The following is a 15,271-nucleotide window of genomic DNA, read 5'->3' on the forward strand; positions in this document are numbered from 1 at the left end:
TATATGATTAAAAAATAATAATAAAATTTGAACATAGTTATGTAATAACAACATACTTATATGATTATTTATACATTAGATACAGCTCTGTATCATATGAAAGTTAGTCCCTAAAATAAATATTTGAATACATTGATTTATCCACTTACGATTACACCAACGCAATCAAACTACCTTATAATTTTTAAACTTCCAGTATTTTAAAAACTAGACATGTTCATGCATTTAAAAGTGGTATGATGTTATAGCTAAAAAGTAATGTCTAAAATTGTATCTCGTAAATGATAACGTAACATAACTTATTAAGAATTAAATTCACTTAGTATTGTTTGTTTGAATCTTCCCATTGTTGTTTAGGACTGCAACTGGTCAGTCTCTAATTGGCATATGTGCATACTGTGCGTATTGCCTCGATATATCAATCTTTGCTTATAATGCTTATGAATTAAGGATATATCGAGACAATCCGCACAGTATACACATATGGCCAATAAGAGACTGACCATTTGCAGTCCTAAACATCAATGGGAAGATTCAAATAAACAATACTAAGTGAATTCAAACTTCACCGCATTGCACAAGCAAGTGGCTATCAGGACTCAGTAGCTGAATGGATAACTCGATGGCGTTTGAAGCGAAGGTACTGGGTTCGAGTCACAGAGTGAACATCAACTCTGAGATGCAGGTACATCTGGCTGACGATTCCCAAATAGGACGAAACGCGCGTCCTGGATTCCACTGCTAGCCACTATCCATCTCTGGTATTGAAACTTTCAGGTCCGACAATGCATAGTGAAAATACAAATAATCATGATATGAATTTACTTGATCCCCCAAAAGAATCAAACTGATACATGGATACACTACTTTTGAAGTAATTTATTTACAGTCAAGTTAACAGTCATATATACAAAATAATTGAACTGAATAGTATTTAACATTACTTAATAGATAACATACTGTAAACATATTTAATCTGTTATACAACTAAACATCTATAACTTATCAAGATGATTAATTGACTAAGTTATGTAATTACTTCACATGATGTGATAACATGTTACAGATGATTACGTAAAATCAACCCCATGCCATTTCCACTTTGATCAATCTAGTCATCCTCATCATTATCGTATTTAATTAGAGAAGTAACAGTGAAATTTCGATGATAATATCTGCACAACAGTTTTATGTTGAATAATACAATTTAATTTTATTCAAATGAAATAAGTGTCCCATTAATCATAGATCAATAAAAGTAAGCAATATAATCTAGACGTAGGTAAAGTTGAATTGAGTAACTAGAAGCATATTATCTTTCTGAAAAAGCTAATTAACTGACTGTTCATAAAAATCTTGGGTATTTTCTGTTTATTGATTATTATTTAAAGATATTTATTAGTGATGATTACATTAAATCGAATTAAATTCATCTTTGAAACACACTTCATATTAAACAATCAAAGGTACTCCGAAGAAATCTCTAGACCTAGTTTTTGATATTGTTGACGATCACTAATTAGACCTATGTGTAACACTGAATAAAATAAGTCCTTATCACATATTTTAGAGACTCACTAAGAACATGTAGCTCATCACTAAAGTGAATCTTTTCGATAAGCATTGAAATATTGCCAAAAGGATGGGAAATTTAGTCTTTAACAATCAGAAGACATAATTACAGAATGACAAAAAAATGAAATATTTCATGTTTAAAGCGATCAATACATATGATTGGTTTTGGCTTACATATTTTGTCATCGGAAGTCATACTTAATATTACATGTATATAACATTGTTGATGAGCCATTATTAGACTATGGCTATGCATTAACAATAGTTAATAAGAATTTCTTATTAGTTTCTCAATATCTTAAGTGTTTTACAATCATATTTAAAACTAATTCTTTATGAGCAAAGATGGATAGTGGCTAGCAGTGGAATCCAGGACGCGCGTTTCGTCCTATTTGGGAATCGTCAGCCAGATGTACCTGCATCTCAGAGTTGATGTTCACTCTGTGACTCGAACCCAGTACCTTCGCTTCAAACGCCATCGAGTTATCCATTCAGCTACTGAGTCCTGATAGCCACTTGCTTGTGCAATGCGGTGAAGTTTGAATTCACAAGGTAGTTTGATTGCGTTGGTGTAATCGTAAGTGGATAAATCAATGTATTCAAATATTTATTTTAGGGTCTATCTTTCATATGATACAGAGCTGTATCTAATGTATAAATAATCATATAAGTATGTTGTTATTACATAACTATGTTCAAATTTTATTATTATTTTTTAATCATATAATTAATATTTATTGAATCCAATAACTAATGAGGCCAGTTTATAATCAATCATAATAATAATTGACCATGTCGTCAACCCATTTTCAATACTTCACAATCAAATGTGTAAATGTTAAAACATTCATAATAATTTCGTTCTACACAAAAACGATACAAATTGGTGAACTGTAGTAATTAATAACATCTGTTGATAACATAAAGATGATGAATGTAATTCAATAGCCTGAATGAAACGATTTTTGTAACACACTAAACTCCACTGACGAACTCTTGAAAAACATAAAACCGTGGACTACGAATCCTAATTTACTTCGAGAAACTTTAGTTATATGTACTCAAAATTCAAGTTTCATAACGACTCAATTATTCAGTAATTGTAATACGATTATTGTATTAAAAGGTTGATCGGAAAATGAAGTAGACTTAATTGGGGAGTTCTATTTGTGGCTACTAGGATATAATTTCAGATTTATAAGTATAACAATGGCTGGAAATAGGTTAATACCTTTACATTCCCTTAGCAGTTAGTTGCAGTCAATTTATCAGCCAACAAGTTTTCTAACATTGTTCTTCTTTACGACCTACATGGCTTTAGTCGGCTAGTTATGTTCTGATCAAAGTTCCGATGTCCATGTCAATTACTTTTTTATTCATAAATATGCTACTGAAACATAAATGAGTAGTTCAAAGCAACACTCTAGAAGTATTTTCTTAATTTTTGACTTAATTCAGTTCAGGAAGTAGTCTATCAACTTTATTTGGTAAACTAGATATTGTTTCTGGATTCTGCGAGCGAAATGATAAAATGAAAGTAAGATTGTGTAAAATTTCTTTGCTTTTCCCTACCAGAATTTACTTCGTCAACAATCGTAAGTATGGATATCAATCACTATATGTTAATGAATAATACACATAAGTTACATTTTAAGATTTGGAAGAAAACTCGTTTACGTGGAGGTTTTTAATCAGTTCAATCCTCAAACTTAAAACAGCGAGGTTCCTCTCATAACTTATAAATTAGTTTGACCGAAATAATTTTTGAAGTACTGGTTCCTATAATTCTGTAACTCTTAAATAGAATTCGAAAAAAAACCTAAGAAAGTCAAGAGGATCCCCAAATTCATGTATATGTTGACCGAATACTCACCCTTTTACAGCTTAAAAATAAAAGACTTGCTTACTGACTTCGGAATCGGATATAACTTTCATAAAGAGATTTAATATGATGGTTTATTTTCAAAAAATGTACCAGAAAAGTATAGAAGTCAACTAGAGACCTTTTAATTGAATAATAGTGTTTGGATCATTACTTGTAGTGAGTCATTATCTGGGGCGGGGCTACGCTAAATGGTACTTATTAAAATTATCATGTCCTCCAATTTTTATTTTGTCTCACTATATATAATCTTTAAACAGTGAATATTTTATTCAGCCCTTTTTTAAAAGCCAAACTCCGATTTGAAGATTAATTCATCGTCTCAGAATGATCGGATGATTTAGTGCGGTTTGATGAACACATTGAAATAATGCAGGGTTATCTCAACGTCTAAAGGGACAATGAATGGGCTCTCAGAAGGAGTTTCTTTTAAATGTAAACTGCCAAATATCTAGTCTTGCAATATATGATAAGAAGGATAATCAATTTGACCTTTCTATTTGTTCTACCTAACCACTCTTGCTGGTTTATTGGCTGACCGAATTTTCATTCAAATTCAACCCCCTTCTATCTATGAAGCAAGCAACATATCTGTTTTTGAATCAGAGAAAAAGTATTTTGTTCACTAATGGTTTCTCTACCACTTCAAGGCATGGTTTTGAATATAGAAATATGCAAGTCGTTGCTATTTATTAATAGTAAAGCCCTCTAAGCGGTTGATCCTGAGGTTGATTAAGTTGTTCTGAATAAACTTAGTAAATCCCTTGGCAAGACTATGACAAGTCCTAAATAGGACAAAACATACGTCCTGGATGCAACTGCTGGCCTCCATCCGACTCAATCTAAAAATGCCATCGACAATTATTTTTTATCTGTCGTAAGGCATCAGAGAGCCTTTCCACGGTTAATCTATTGACATAAAGCTAGTAAATTTAGTCCCAATAGCTAGCTGATATTTTATTTCTTTTGCCTGTCCAATTTCGGAATATTTAATAAAAGAGAGAAAGATGGATAATTCAAGAATCCTGTCTATCAACAAATAGCTTATTGATAAATAAGATTCGTTTGTTTATTTACATTTTTACTTTGATTTTGCCGTTGTTGGCCAAATATAAAGCAGATTAGAACGCTGTATTCATTATATCACCTGAGCAAATTATCTTACATTCTTATAAATAAAAATAATATATTTGTAATATCCCAACGAGTCGAAAAATTAGATTTTCTGACGTTTCGTGGCTCATTGTAAGCCACTTCTTCAGACCTTGGTAATGATACCTACCTTACATTGTATTTTATTTATTTTTACCTGTCGAAATAACATCTAATTTCGTACTAACCAAGAGAGTTAGAGTGCTTCTTAATACCTTAAAGTTAGAAAGAAGTACCAAATAAGCAGTTATAGTTTTTATTTTATAAAACCGCAATGTATAAAATACAAGATTACCAACAGAACTGAAATGTTATCATCATGACATTCTGAAACTTATTCCAACCAATTTATTTTCACTTGACATTTTTACATTTTAGATGAAAAAACACGAAAAGCTGCAAATAATTCGATTGTCAGACTTACAAAACGCATTAAACGAGATATTGAAGAATTTAATAAATCATCAATGTCTTATTCTCAAAACATACAAAATTTCATACCAGACTTAACACCTGATTTACATAATAATAATAATATTTTACAACGAACTTTTAAAAATAGAATCATATTAAATTGTCCACATTTAACAACTTCAACAAAAAGTATTAAAACTACAGAAAATCATTATTTCATAAAATGTATCAACATTCAATGTCATATAAAACATTTTAAACATGGAGATACAGTAAGATTAAAATGGACTGGTTGGTTATGGTCTGAAACATTTTTCAAATTAAAAAAATCTGATATACAATTTATAAGTAGACTTAACATTGATAATTGGGGTGAACTACCTTTGATCATTAAAACTTATCATGATATTGAAAAAAATCTCTTTGAAAATAAAAGTTACACAATGAATACTGATGATAAGTTTATTGATATCAAATATCCATCTGACAATTATTTTGAACTTAAACAATCAATCATTTTTCATGGTGTTCAATTAAAGATGACCCATAAAGTACCATTATGGCCAGTTATAGCAGGTATAGTTGTTGGTTTATGGATTTTGATGATTTTAAGTGCATTATTATACTGTTGTGGATTTTTCACTAGACGAAGAATATATTCTACATTAAAGACAAGAAACATTTCCTTTTTCCATCAAAATAATCACTATAATGAAAGGAATCATGATAACAACCTTAATAGTAAATTTTTTGATTGGACATCTTCACAAGGTTCATTTATTAAAACTGAAAATAATCATCGTCTTCTAACAAGTTCAAATTCAACACCACCAATGTCGATACAAAATAATCACTTTGAATTTGATGACAGTGAAGAAACGTGTAAATCAAATATGAATGATAAATTACTTTCAGATGAACATTTTGAGAAGAATACTTTACATATTACCAATAATGAATGTCAACAGAATTTATTTAAAAAGTTTGTCGAGCCTAATGAGAATAATGAAAATGATGAGTGTTTCAGTCCATTATTAAGACAACCAAAAGTTTTATTATCTGAACAACACCAATCACAACAATTAGAAGTTATTGAAGAAGATAAAGAATCGTCTAAATCATCAGTTTCTCTTAACAACAATTTTGAATTGTGAAGATGTGGGAATTTTCTCGAAAAATCGAGAATAACCATACATCTTTAAAATTTAATATTAGCTTTTGTTTTTGTAAAAAAAGCAATTTCAAACACCACTGTTTTATAGCACAAGTTTCACATAAACCTATAATGACTTCTGTTCTTTTCATTGTTTTAATGTTTTCACTCACTCAACACTATTCAAACTTCAATATGTAATGTAAATGTTTAAAATAATCGTTTTATGTTTACAATCACAATTAACAAAACCTACTTTGATGATAAATAACTAACTTACGTTTTCAGTATAATCATTTTATCGAATATTTGGAATGTTAATGTATCTCTAGGAAACTTTTTATAAAATATAATTGTTTCTTACCGTGTGAATATTGATTTAATAAAAAGATTTATTATAAGTTTCTCTAAATAAATTTAGTAGGAATAAAATAATCTTTGATTGTTTCATTTGATATTTTGTCATTTCGATTCATTTTATTCTGCTATATTTTCATTCAATGATAAGCGGAGAGGGGTTAGTGTTGGGCCCAACTATTATGGAAGTTTAGTGAGAGATACTTACAGTGTTTATTTTGGCAACTGTGATTAGCAAGAAAATCGATTCCACAATCACTCCTATTCATATAAACAAATTGGTGAACAGAACGAGACAGAAACTAGACAATCTAGGATCCTTCAACCACATCATTATGCTTGGTGTTACTCTACACAACCGACACACATTCAGTTAAGTGCCTCCATAAATAACAATGTTCATTGAACTTTCTATTTTTCAATTGATAGACGATATCAGTTGATATCAACCGACGAATTTTCGCATATAATCAAATAGGTTCATCAATAAGTCAAATATTCCAGTGATAAATTACCACTGCTGAAAACCTATGAAGTAAAAAGATTCTTGTACAGATGAAAGCAGCACCCTTGTAAGTGAAGACCAGCATGATACCTTGGTTATTAGGCTGTTTCGTCAGTATAGAGTTGTAGAAGTTGTTCAATTTTATTGAAATACCGAACCGATCTGAGTTAAATCACTACTGAAAATCTGGAAGCACTGAACGGCCGTCTTGTTCTGGCATTTGACTCCTCAGCAGTGCCCACCCACCACCCTGAAAGCAAGGATCGAATTCAAGACCTTTGGTCTCGCACACGAACGCTTAGCCTCTAGATCACTGATCCGGCATCCAATGGTGTTAATGTTTGACTTCAGCCAGTCCACGAGGATACGCGATCATTTTCAACTGTCTCTGGTGAGTGACAGACCTACACCCGAAACGGTTGAACTCCACTGGTCATAGCTGCTCACGAAAACTCCAGAAGCTTCCTTTCGAAGCTACTCACTACAGAACACATGATATTAGACTACTTAAAGATTACATGAGAAAGTTTGACATTGAAACGTCGTTTCTTAAGTAAAAACAAGGACAAATTTGTCTCATAAATGTTGGCTAGTTAACCATAAAATATTAGAATAAATGAACTATTCTTACTCATTTGAATAAATCGCTTAATTGTATGGTAAAGATCACACGAGAATAGATGTAAAATGAGTATCAGTAATATTAAACACTTGCTCCTCACATGAGCTGAGTGTCAAAGCAGTTTAGACAAGAACAATCCTCAGTGTTAGACTTCTAAAAATTTTCCTTTTGACTAATAAGTATATCTCCCGAAGCTAGCTGGTTATTCATCCTTTAATCAGAAGACAGACTAATGTCTCATAATAAATAAGCAGATAGGTATCATCTTTGGATATGTCACTATGTTGCTACTCATGTATCTCTAATAAATACAATCACAATATGTGATATAAAAGCACGTCAGTTAGTAAGGGTCTCATGGTACAACTTTCAGGAATACAATCAATATGTTGAACATATTCACTCTTGAAATTGGAACGGAATCTATGAAGAAAAAATGATAATATGAAATCATTAACAGACGTATGAAGGAAGTATAATGATAGATCTAACTACGTAGGATATCAAGAGTCTTTCATTCTGGATTAATTAGTCTACAGAGAATTTAAATAAATAGGATATAGCTCTATCTTTGGTATTAATATCCGTGAGCAAATTGATAGGTTAGGATGAATCTATGAGGAAAAACGGGATTTGAACAAATTGATGTGTCATCAAAGTATTCGGAATTCTCTACACTAGTAGACTTCAAAGTTGTGATGAACTTATTTTCCTCACTAAACTATCTATTGTTGCCGGGGCAATTGCTTTGAACTTAGATACCTGTTGTTAGAAAATGGTTTTCGTCAGAAATGTAATGTACAATCGTCGAGAATTAAGGAGTATTAAACAGCCGTTTCATTCCAATGTGGGGCTCCTCAAAAGAGCGTAGTTGAGGAACTATCCCAGAATCCCCAATTTTTTTACTGAGAGGGTTTAATATTTGGACTACTAAGTTAAAACTCGACAGCTCACGTTTCTGACTATAATTGACTAGTAATACAGCTCAACAACCAACTGTTAGTGAATAACTACCTCAGTTATGACTTCCGATTTTTACTCTGAAACTCAGTCACTGGTGAGTACATGAGAACTGTTTCGTTTTCAATGGTTCTTCGGTGAATATCAATGTGACAAAAATCATTTGTAAATTAAATTAGTCTCCACAAATTATTCGAACAAATATTATCTACAATAGTCGATCAAGTCAATAAAATTATCAAGATAGAGAATATCAGCTGGTAGAATAAACAGAATAATGAAAAAGGATTATATTAGATTGTTTTTTTATAAACAATAATAATTATATTTGAACAGCAGTACCACCACTACTTTAATTAATCTACCCATTGTAAAAGAAAAGTGAAACGAAGGCGAAACGAAGCAGTCACACAAGTATGATGTATGTGTTTCTGTGACATGGAACACACACACAGACATATATATATATATTTACATACAGACGAGTAACAACAGAAAGTAACCAAACAAAAGATGATTATCATAATATTAATTAAAAACTAAAATGAGAATGATGAATATGAAGTGAATAATGAGATTAATTATTATTATTATTATTCTTTAAAAGATTTATTTGTTTTCTTTCAAATTTTATATGAAAAACCTGTTAGTAGTAATGGACAAACATGTTTTTTTTCAACACACACACAGAGAGGGAGAAAAGATACAAACATATATGCACACATACACACATCTATTTATTTACTGATTTATGTACACCTAATTTTTAGAAAAAAAAATGAAGATGATTTCAATGCAAAAACAAAAGAAGAAATAGAGGTTGATAACAATCCTGTTGAAAAAAAAATTAACATGATGGTTAATAGTTGTAAAAAGGTTTGATCAATGTTATAAATATATGCCTTAATACTGAAAATATATCCGAAAATGACTCAAATCTCTAAAAAATACTCATATCTGTTAGATAATTCAATACATGAAGGCAAACATCATATAGCATATATATATATATATATATATATATATATATATATATACTAGCTAATATTGTCTCCCTTTGATATATTCCATCATAATATTGTAATATATATGGATTATGTAATGAATTATTACGTAATAATACGTAATAACATACATAAACTAATATTTTCAACAAACAACAAAGACGGTTTTTCTTTTTTAAAAAAAGAAAAGAAAGTGACTAATCATGAAATTACATTTAATTAAAGTTTAAAATTACTGATATCACATACTATAAAAATAGATTCCATCAATAACGAGTTTGTTTTTTTTTTTGTTGAGGTAATGAACATTGAATGTTTTGTTTTAATCTATTGTTAATAATGATAATAAATTAAAAATAACTATTGAAGAAAAATTAAAAGATAAACAAATATTTGAATTAGATAAAGATAAATCATATAATGAAATGTAACTATGATACGAATCTGTATGCATATGCACATATAGTCCAGAGGGTAAATATAGACATATTGTTTTCATGAATACACTATAATATCAAACATTAGATATTTCTATTTGTAATAGTTTATTTTATTAAAATAAATGCTTAACAACATGGAAGATCGCTGAAAATAATATATTTGATTACTGAGTATTTGAATAAGATAGAAATATTATATACACATGAACATTCATGACAACATTAATGATAAGGCTATAAAATGAAATTGATTGATTTGTAATTTTTTGATGATTGCTATTACTGTTATCATGGTATTGGTTGAGGTGAATTCAACCATACAATAGGTCCAGTATTAGTGAATATGATTTCTTTAACACGATTATAAGCTGTTTCATAATCGTCTGTTGTGATAATTGCTATGTATTAAACAAAAAATAGAAAATAAATGAATAAAGATAAGTAAGGAAGGAATATAGAGAAGAATAACAAAGATATTTGTAAGCATCAATGAGATTTCACACTTTGTACACTATATCAATAAACTTATTTAGATTATACAGGTGTGTTTCTCTGTAAATACAGTCACTCATGTAGTTTCATAATCTGGATCACCAAAAGCTTCTGTACTATAGTTTATAATTCACTTAAAATAAACCTCAAACAATCGCTAGAATTTATTTCAAAAACGTCTATGGTTTACTATTACATATTGATCATTAAATACTGTGCTTTCTTCGTTAATACTTCAAAATTGATGTCAAGACTCCCTCATAGTAGACTGACAATGCTTCAAGATACAATTTTTATTTGCAAAGTACCTGACTGGTTTAAAAAAGTATATTTCATAGAAATTTGAATTACTGATTCCCCATAAATTTCACTTTGCGGTAGTCTCATTAAAAAAAACGTTTATTGATGACCTCGAACTAAAGGTTTTAACAACATATTCTTTAAATAACATTTTATTGTTCTTAGTTTAATGAAGTGAGTATCTTACGATAAATACTACTGAATAATTTGAAACTGAAAAGAATAATCTACATCTTGTTACTTGATTAAGAATAGTCAGTCTTCTAAGATTTCTTCACAATGAAATTATTATTTAAACTAACCTGTTTAATATTTCAAACACTTATGTGCCGAACTTATAGATCAAAATACTTTGAAGGACTTCTTTTCGCAACAATTCATAATTGTAAGTGCTACTCAAAAACATTTTATTCGTGAAGACTATACATGACTATATGTTAGTTTCAATCTATAGTATCGTCGTCTTAATTAGATAATTATAATTCATCAATGTATACATTACAGAAAACGACGGCACATACCTGTCAAAAAGGAAGTAAAATGCTCTAGCAAACGACCAAGTTTACTTTGTAAATTTTTAAAAGCTGCAGATTCAACAGAAGAGCACTTTTTAAGTTTAAGTTTTTTCTGCTTTCTTTGTTCATTTAAAAGCGGAAAAGATCCATCATCATCATTACCGTCGTAGACATCATCATTTTTATCAGTTTCATCAGTCGGCATTGTCTCAGGTAGCACAAGAATAGCGATTGCTGGTAGTCCAGCCGATTCTAAACGCTTTAATGCTGGCCCACCAACATCCAATAAGCAATGCAATCCTAATTCAGACACTTCAAATACAGAATCTAAATGGGTTCCATATAAATTTCCATTGTATTCACCAGCTTCAAGATATTTATGAGCAGCTATATCAGCAACCATTATTTCTCGACTGATTACAAAATGATAGTCACGGCCTTCAACTTCATTTGATCGACGTGGTCGAGTTGTATCTTTGAACAAATAGAAAACAATGAAATTTATAAATATTGCTATACCTATTAAAGGTATTATGAGTTGGTGAAGAAGGAGTGTGTATTTAGCTGACAATATTTTATGCAGTAAATGTGATATTATTATTTTAAGGTTGCAGTTATGTCTGAAGGGGACAAACATAAAATTCATAGTCAGAACAGACACAGTACTAAGGAGTCATGAAGCAGGACGATACACCTCTTCTCTGTTGCTTCATAGTTTTCAACAGGCATGTATAATTCGTGACGAAAATCACCTTCAGATTGAACTGATCTTCACAAACAACTTAATCAATTAATAATAGTAAGAATGAGAATTTTACTTTCTATTCATGAGTAAGTTAGAGTCTAATTCAAAAGTTTTCAATATCTGATTTCATTTTAATCTATAGGTTCATTAACCATATAACGTACAACGGATTTACGTATTACTGAATATTTAGGTAAAAAAAAGATTGTCACCTTTTAGTTGTAAACAATTTACAACAAGTAATGAGATTTTAAAACAATCAATAACAATAGCCAATTCGAATAAATAAGTGATTCCCTTTAACAATGTGATTTTTTTTCTGAGTTATACACTCATCCCCATCAGTTGATGCTAATCTTTGCTAAACACCAGCCATCAACTTCAAATTGTATTAACTAATAATATCATATGAACAACTTTGAAATGGTGCTTTCTGACATGTCTTCAATGTGAATGGATCAAAAAGACAGTTAACAAGAAAGTTAAAACGGAAAACATGACAACCTAGTTTAACAGTGAAATTCTCAATAAACAGTAATAGATATAAGTCGCAATTTCACTAATTCAGTTTTTCTTTCGAATTAAGTGTAAATCAATGTAAATAGTAGATGTGAAAACTCTTTTCAATCACAATTTAACCTTACATAAAAATTCAAAAAGATAATAGAATTTATGACATGAATCATCATACAGAACATGTAAAAATTGATAATCATCACAAAACTGACAATGATTTACACTTGATATCGATAATAAAAACGATGATAGTTATAAGTAGAAAAGACATTTGATTAAAATCAAACCAGTGGTTGGATCAGAGACATTTGAAATAATATGGGTAATAACACCCATTAAAATTGTAGTGACCTATTGTAACCTTAAACCACTTTAGACATGAGTATGTAATCAAATTTACGTTCGTATGGTGAATTAACATGGCAGACAGGACCATGCTAATGTTTGACGTTTACTGCTAACTCAACTGATTATATTGAATACAATTATGTCTGTCTACATTTATCCATATTCACTTGTTCAGTTTGCCTACGCACATTGATGTCTGAAATTCAAATATGCATCGCGTATTCGGATTTTAATTTTTATTGAATATTCACGTGATTAGTCGACGGATGATATATGAAGTTAAATAGACTATATATTCCGCTAGCATTAATATCGCTGAATCATATCGGATTCAACAATGGGAATTAAAAGCTTGACAGCAAAAACAAAATACAACGACAACCTTTTTAAAAACATACACATGAATGAAGAATATTCCTTTCAATAAATTCTCCTCAGGTCCTATAGTTATCGTTCTAAAGTTATAATCTCAAAAGAGATGAGTATTCTAGAAGCAATCATCAGGAGCGTAAAAACATTAAATGTATTTCTTCAGCATCAAAAGTTTTTTTATTTGTCCTGCTCAACTTTAGCATAAGCATTTTCGCTGGTTGTTTGACCTCTCAATTGTAACAGTATAGACTGTTCACCGTTAGGACTTCACTTTTCTCTACTTTCTTGGATAAGTGTTTATTTATAAATTTCTCAGGTTACGCACAAATTTTGGAGGAATTACGCACTACATTTGTTTCTTCACCATCTGGGAAGCATATTGACCTGATTCTACATTGAAATGTCTTAACTGGTTCTCTTTTATGTTGTAGAGAAAAAAACACTAAGAAAATTCGTGTATTGGAGGGCCCAAGTACTGCTCTTGTTCAGTTTCCTTTTTAGTGACCCATCTACTTTGTTTTTAAGTAGAATATCTAGAAAGGCTATTCTGCCTCTATTTTCTCTCGCTTAAATTCAATACACGGATAAATTTAATTTGCTGTACGACTAAGTGTGACTATGAATAGATACTTGCAGCCGACTAAGCACATCTCTTATACAAAGTATTAGCAACTCCAAACGCCATGTTCTCTAAATAAACTGACGTTATCAAAACTCATAAATAACATCTAAGTAAACATACCTAAAATAAACATTAGATTTAATTGTTTTTAAAAACAACTACTTACATGGGATAGCGGTTCCGAAGAGATCAGGAAATTCACATAATAATTCATCAGCAATCCTATCCTTCATATAGCCTAGTATAACAACAGGTCTAGCAAAACTTAAATGGACTGGAGTAACAGCTATGTAAGATAATGGATGATGTTGGTGGTCGCGATGACGACGACGGGAAGATTCACTGCGGTCTATTAATGGAAAAAGAAATAAAACTGCCACAGTCCTCTTAAATAAAGAAAACTAATAATGATGCAGAATATTTGTAGTTCAGATGAATGATTTTAGTACTGTTGCACAATATAAACTGGATGATTTGATTAGAAAACTGAATATGTCATCCAGAAAAAAAACTTTGTAATAAAGCCTTCTAAGTCATATAATGTGACAGTACCAATAATTCACAACAGAATAATTCTAAAAAGATCATGTATATATGTTAATAGTAGAGTGGAAATGAACAAAATATACATTTTTCAATGTTGCATGAATGAAGAGACAGAAATTTGTTTATAGTCCATTGAACTAATTTCTAGTTCAAACTCTTTACATAGGACAAATCCTCTGGATGAAAACGCTAAATCCCTAAATTTATTTTTAAAAGTAGACAATCATATTAGTCACACTTGCATCACAGCTAAAAATAGTATTTGATAAATAAATTTACGGACACTTTTTCATCACAAATTAATATCAGTTAAAGTACGACTGAAAATCAAGAAGCTCTGAGCAGAAGTCTTGTCCTAATTCAGCGATGTCATGAAAACTGTGTTGAACTAGCTTATACAAATCTCTTCCCTTTGAAAATACTCTGTGATCGACTTCGAAGCAAATTCCAGAAGTATCAATCAAGACCCGAGACTATTGAAGTTCAAACAAGTTGAGCGAGACACAATTAATTACCGACAGCAACGAATGAATGTCATACTAAATTGAGAATCAATCGGTGGTGGGAGACATAGATCACTGGATAACATAACCAAAATGAAAACAATTTGGAGAAAATGCGAAATTGTTATGAAACCGTAGGTGCGCGGAATCGGATGAAGTATTTATATAAATAAAGCATCCGTAGGTATGACATATCTATCACCAATAATCTAGGCTTTATAGAGTGGTTTTAAATGTAAGTTGCTTGA

The 15,271-nt window shown here is 30.4% G+C and overlaps 2 protein-coding genes across 2 annotated transcripts in view; one reads left to right on the forward strand and one right to left on the reverse strand.

Moving 5' to 3' along the window:
- Positions 1 to 6,177, forward strand: part of Smp_170280 (putative integrin alpha-ps) — a gene marked incomplete at both ends in the record, with an annotated part of 19,534 nt that extends 13,357 nt beyond the window's left edge. Inside the window, one exon of the mRNA XM_018794590.1 lies at positions 4,988 to 6,177. Coding sequence (XP_018648988.1) covers positions 4,988 to 6,177 — 1,190 coding nt within the window. The remainder of the gene's footprint in view (positions 1 to 4,987) is intronic.
- Positions 6,178 to 10,352: 4,175 nt separating this feature from the next.
- The window catches only part of Smp_170290 (neuronal differentiation protein), a gene marked incomplete at both ends in the record, with an annotated part of 74,354 nt that continues 69,435 nt past the window's right edge, over positions 10,353 to 15,271 (reverse strand). The window contains 3 exons of the mRNA XM_018794591.1: positions 10,353 to 10,462; positions 11,378 to 11,845; positions 14,141 to 14,323. Coding sequence (XP_018648989.1) covers positions 10,353 to 10,462; positions 11,378 to 11,845; positions 14,141 to 14,323 — 761 coding nt within the window. The remainder of the gene's footprint in view (positions 10,463 to 11,377; positions 11,846 to 14,140; positions 14,324 to 15,271) is intronic.

Source organism: Schistosoma mansoni, chromosome 1 (genome assembly GCF_000237925.1).
Source record: "Schistosoma mansoni strain Puerto Rico chromosome 1, complete genome".
Classification (NCBI taxonomy): Eukaryota; Metazoa; Platyhelminthes; class Trematoda; order Strigeidida; family Schistosomatidae; genus Schistosoma; species Schistosoma mansoni.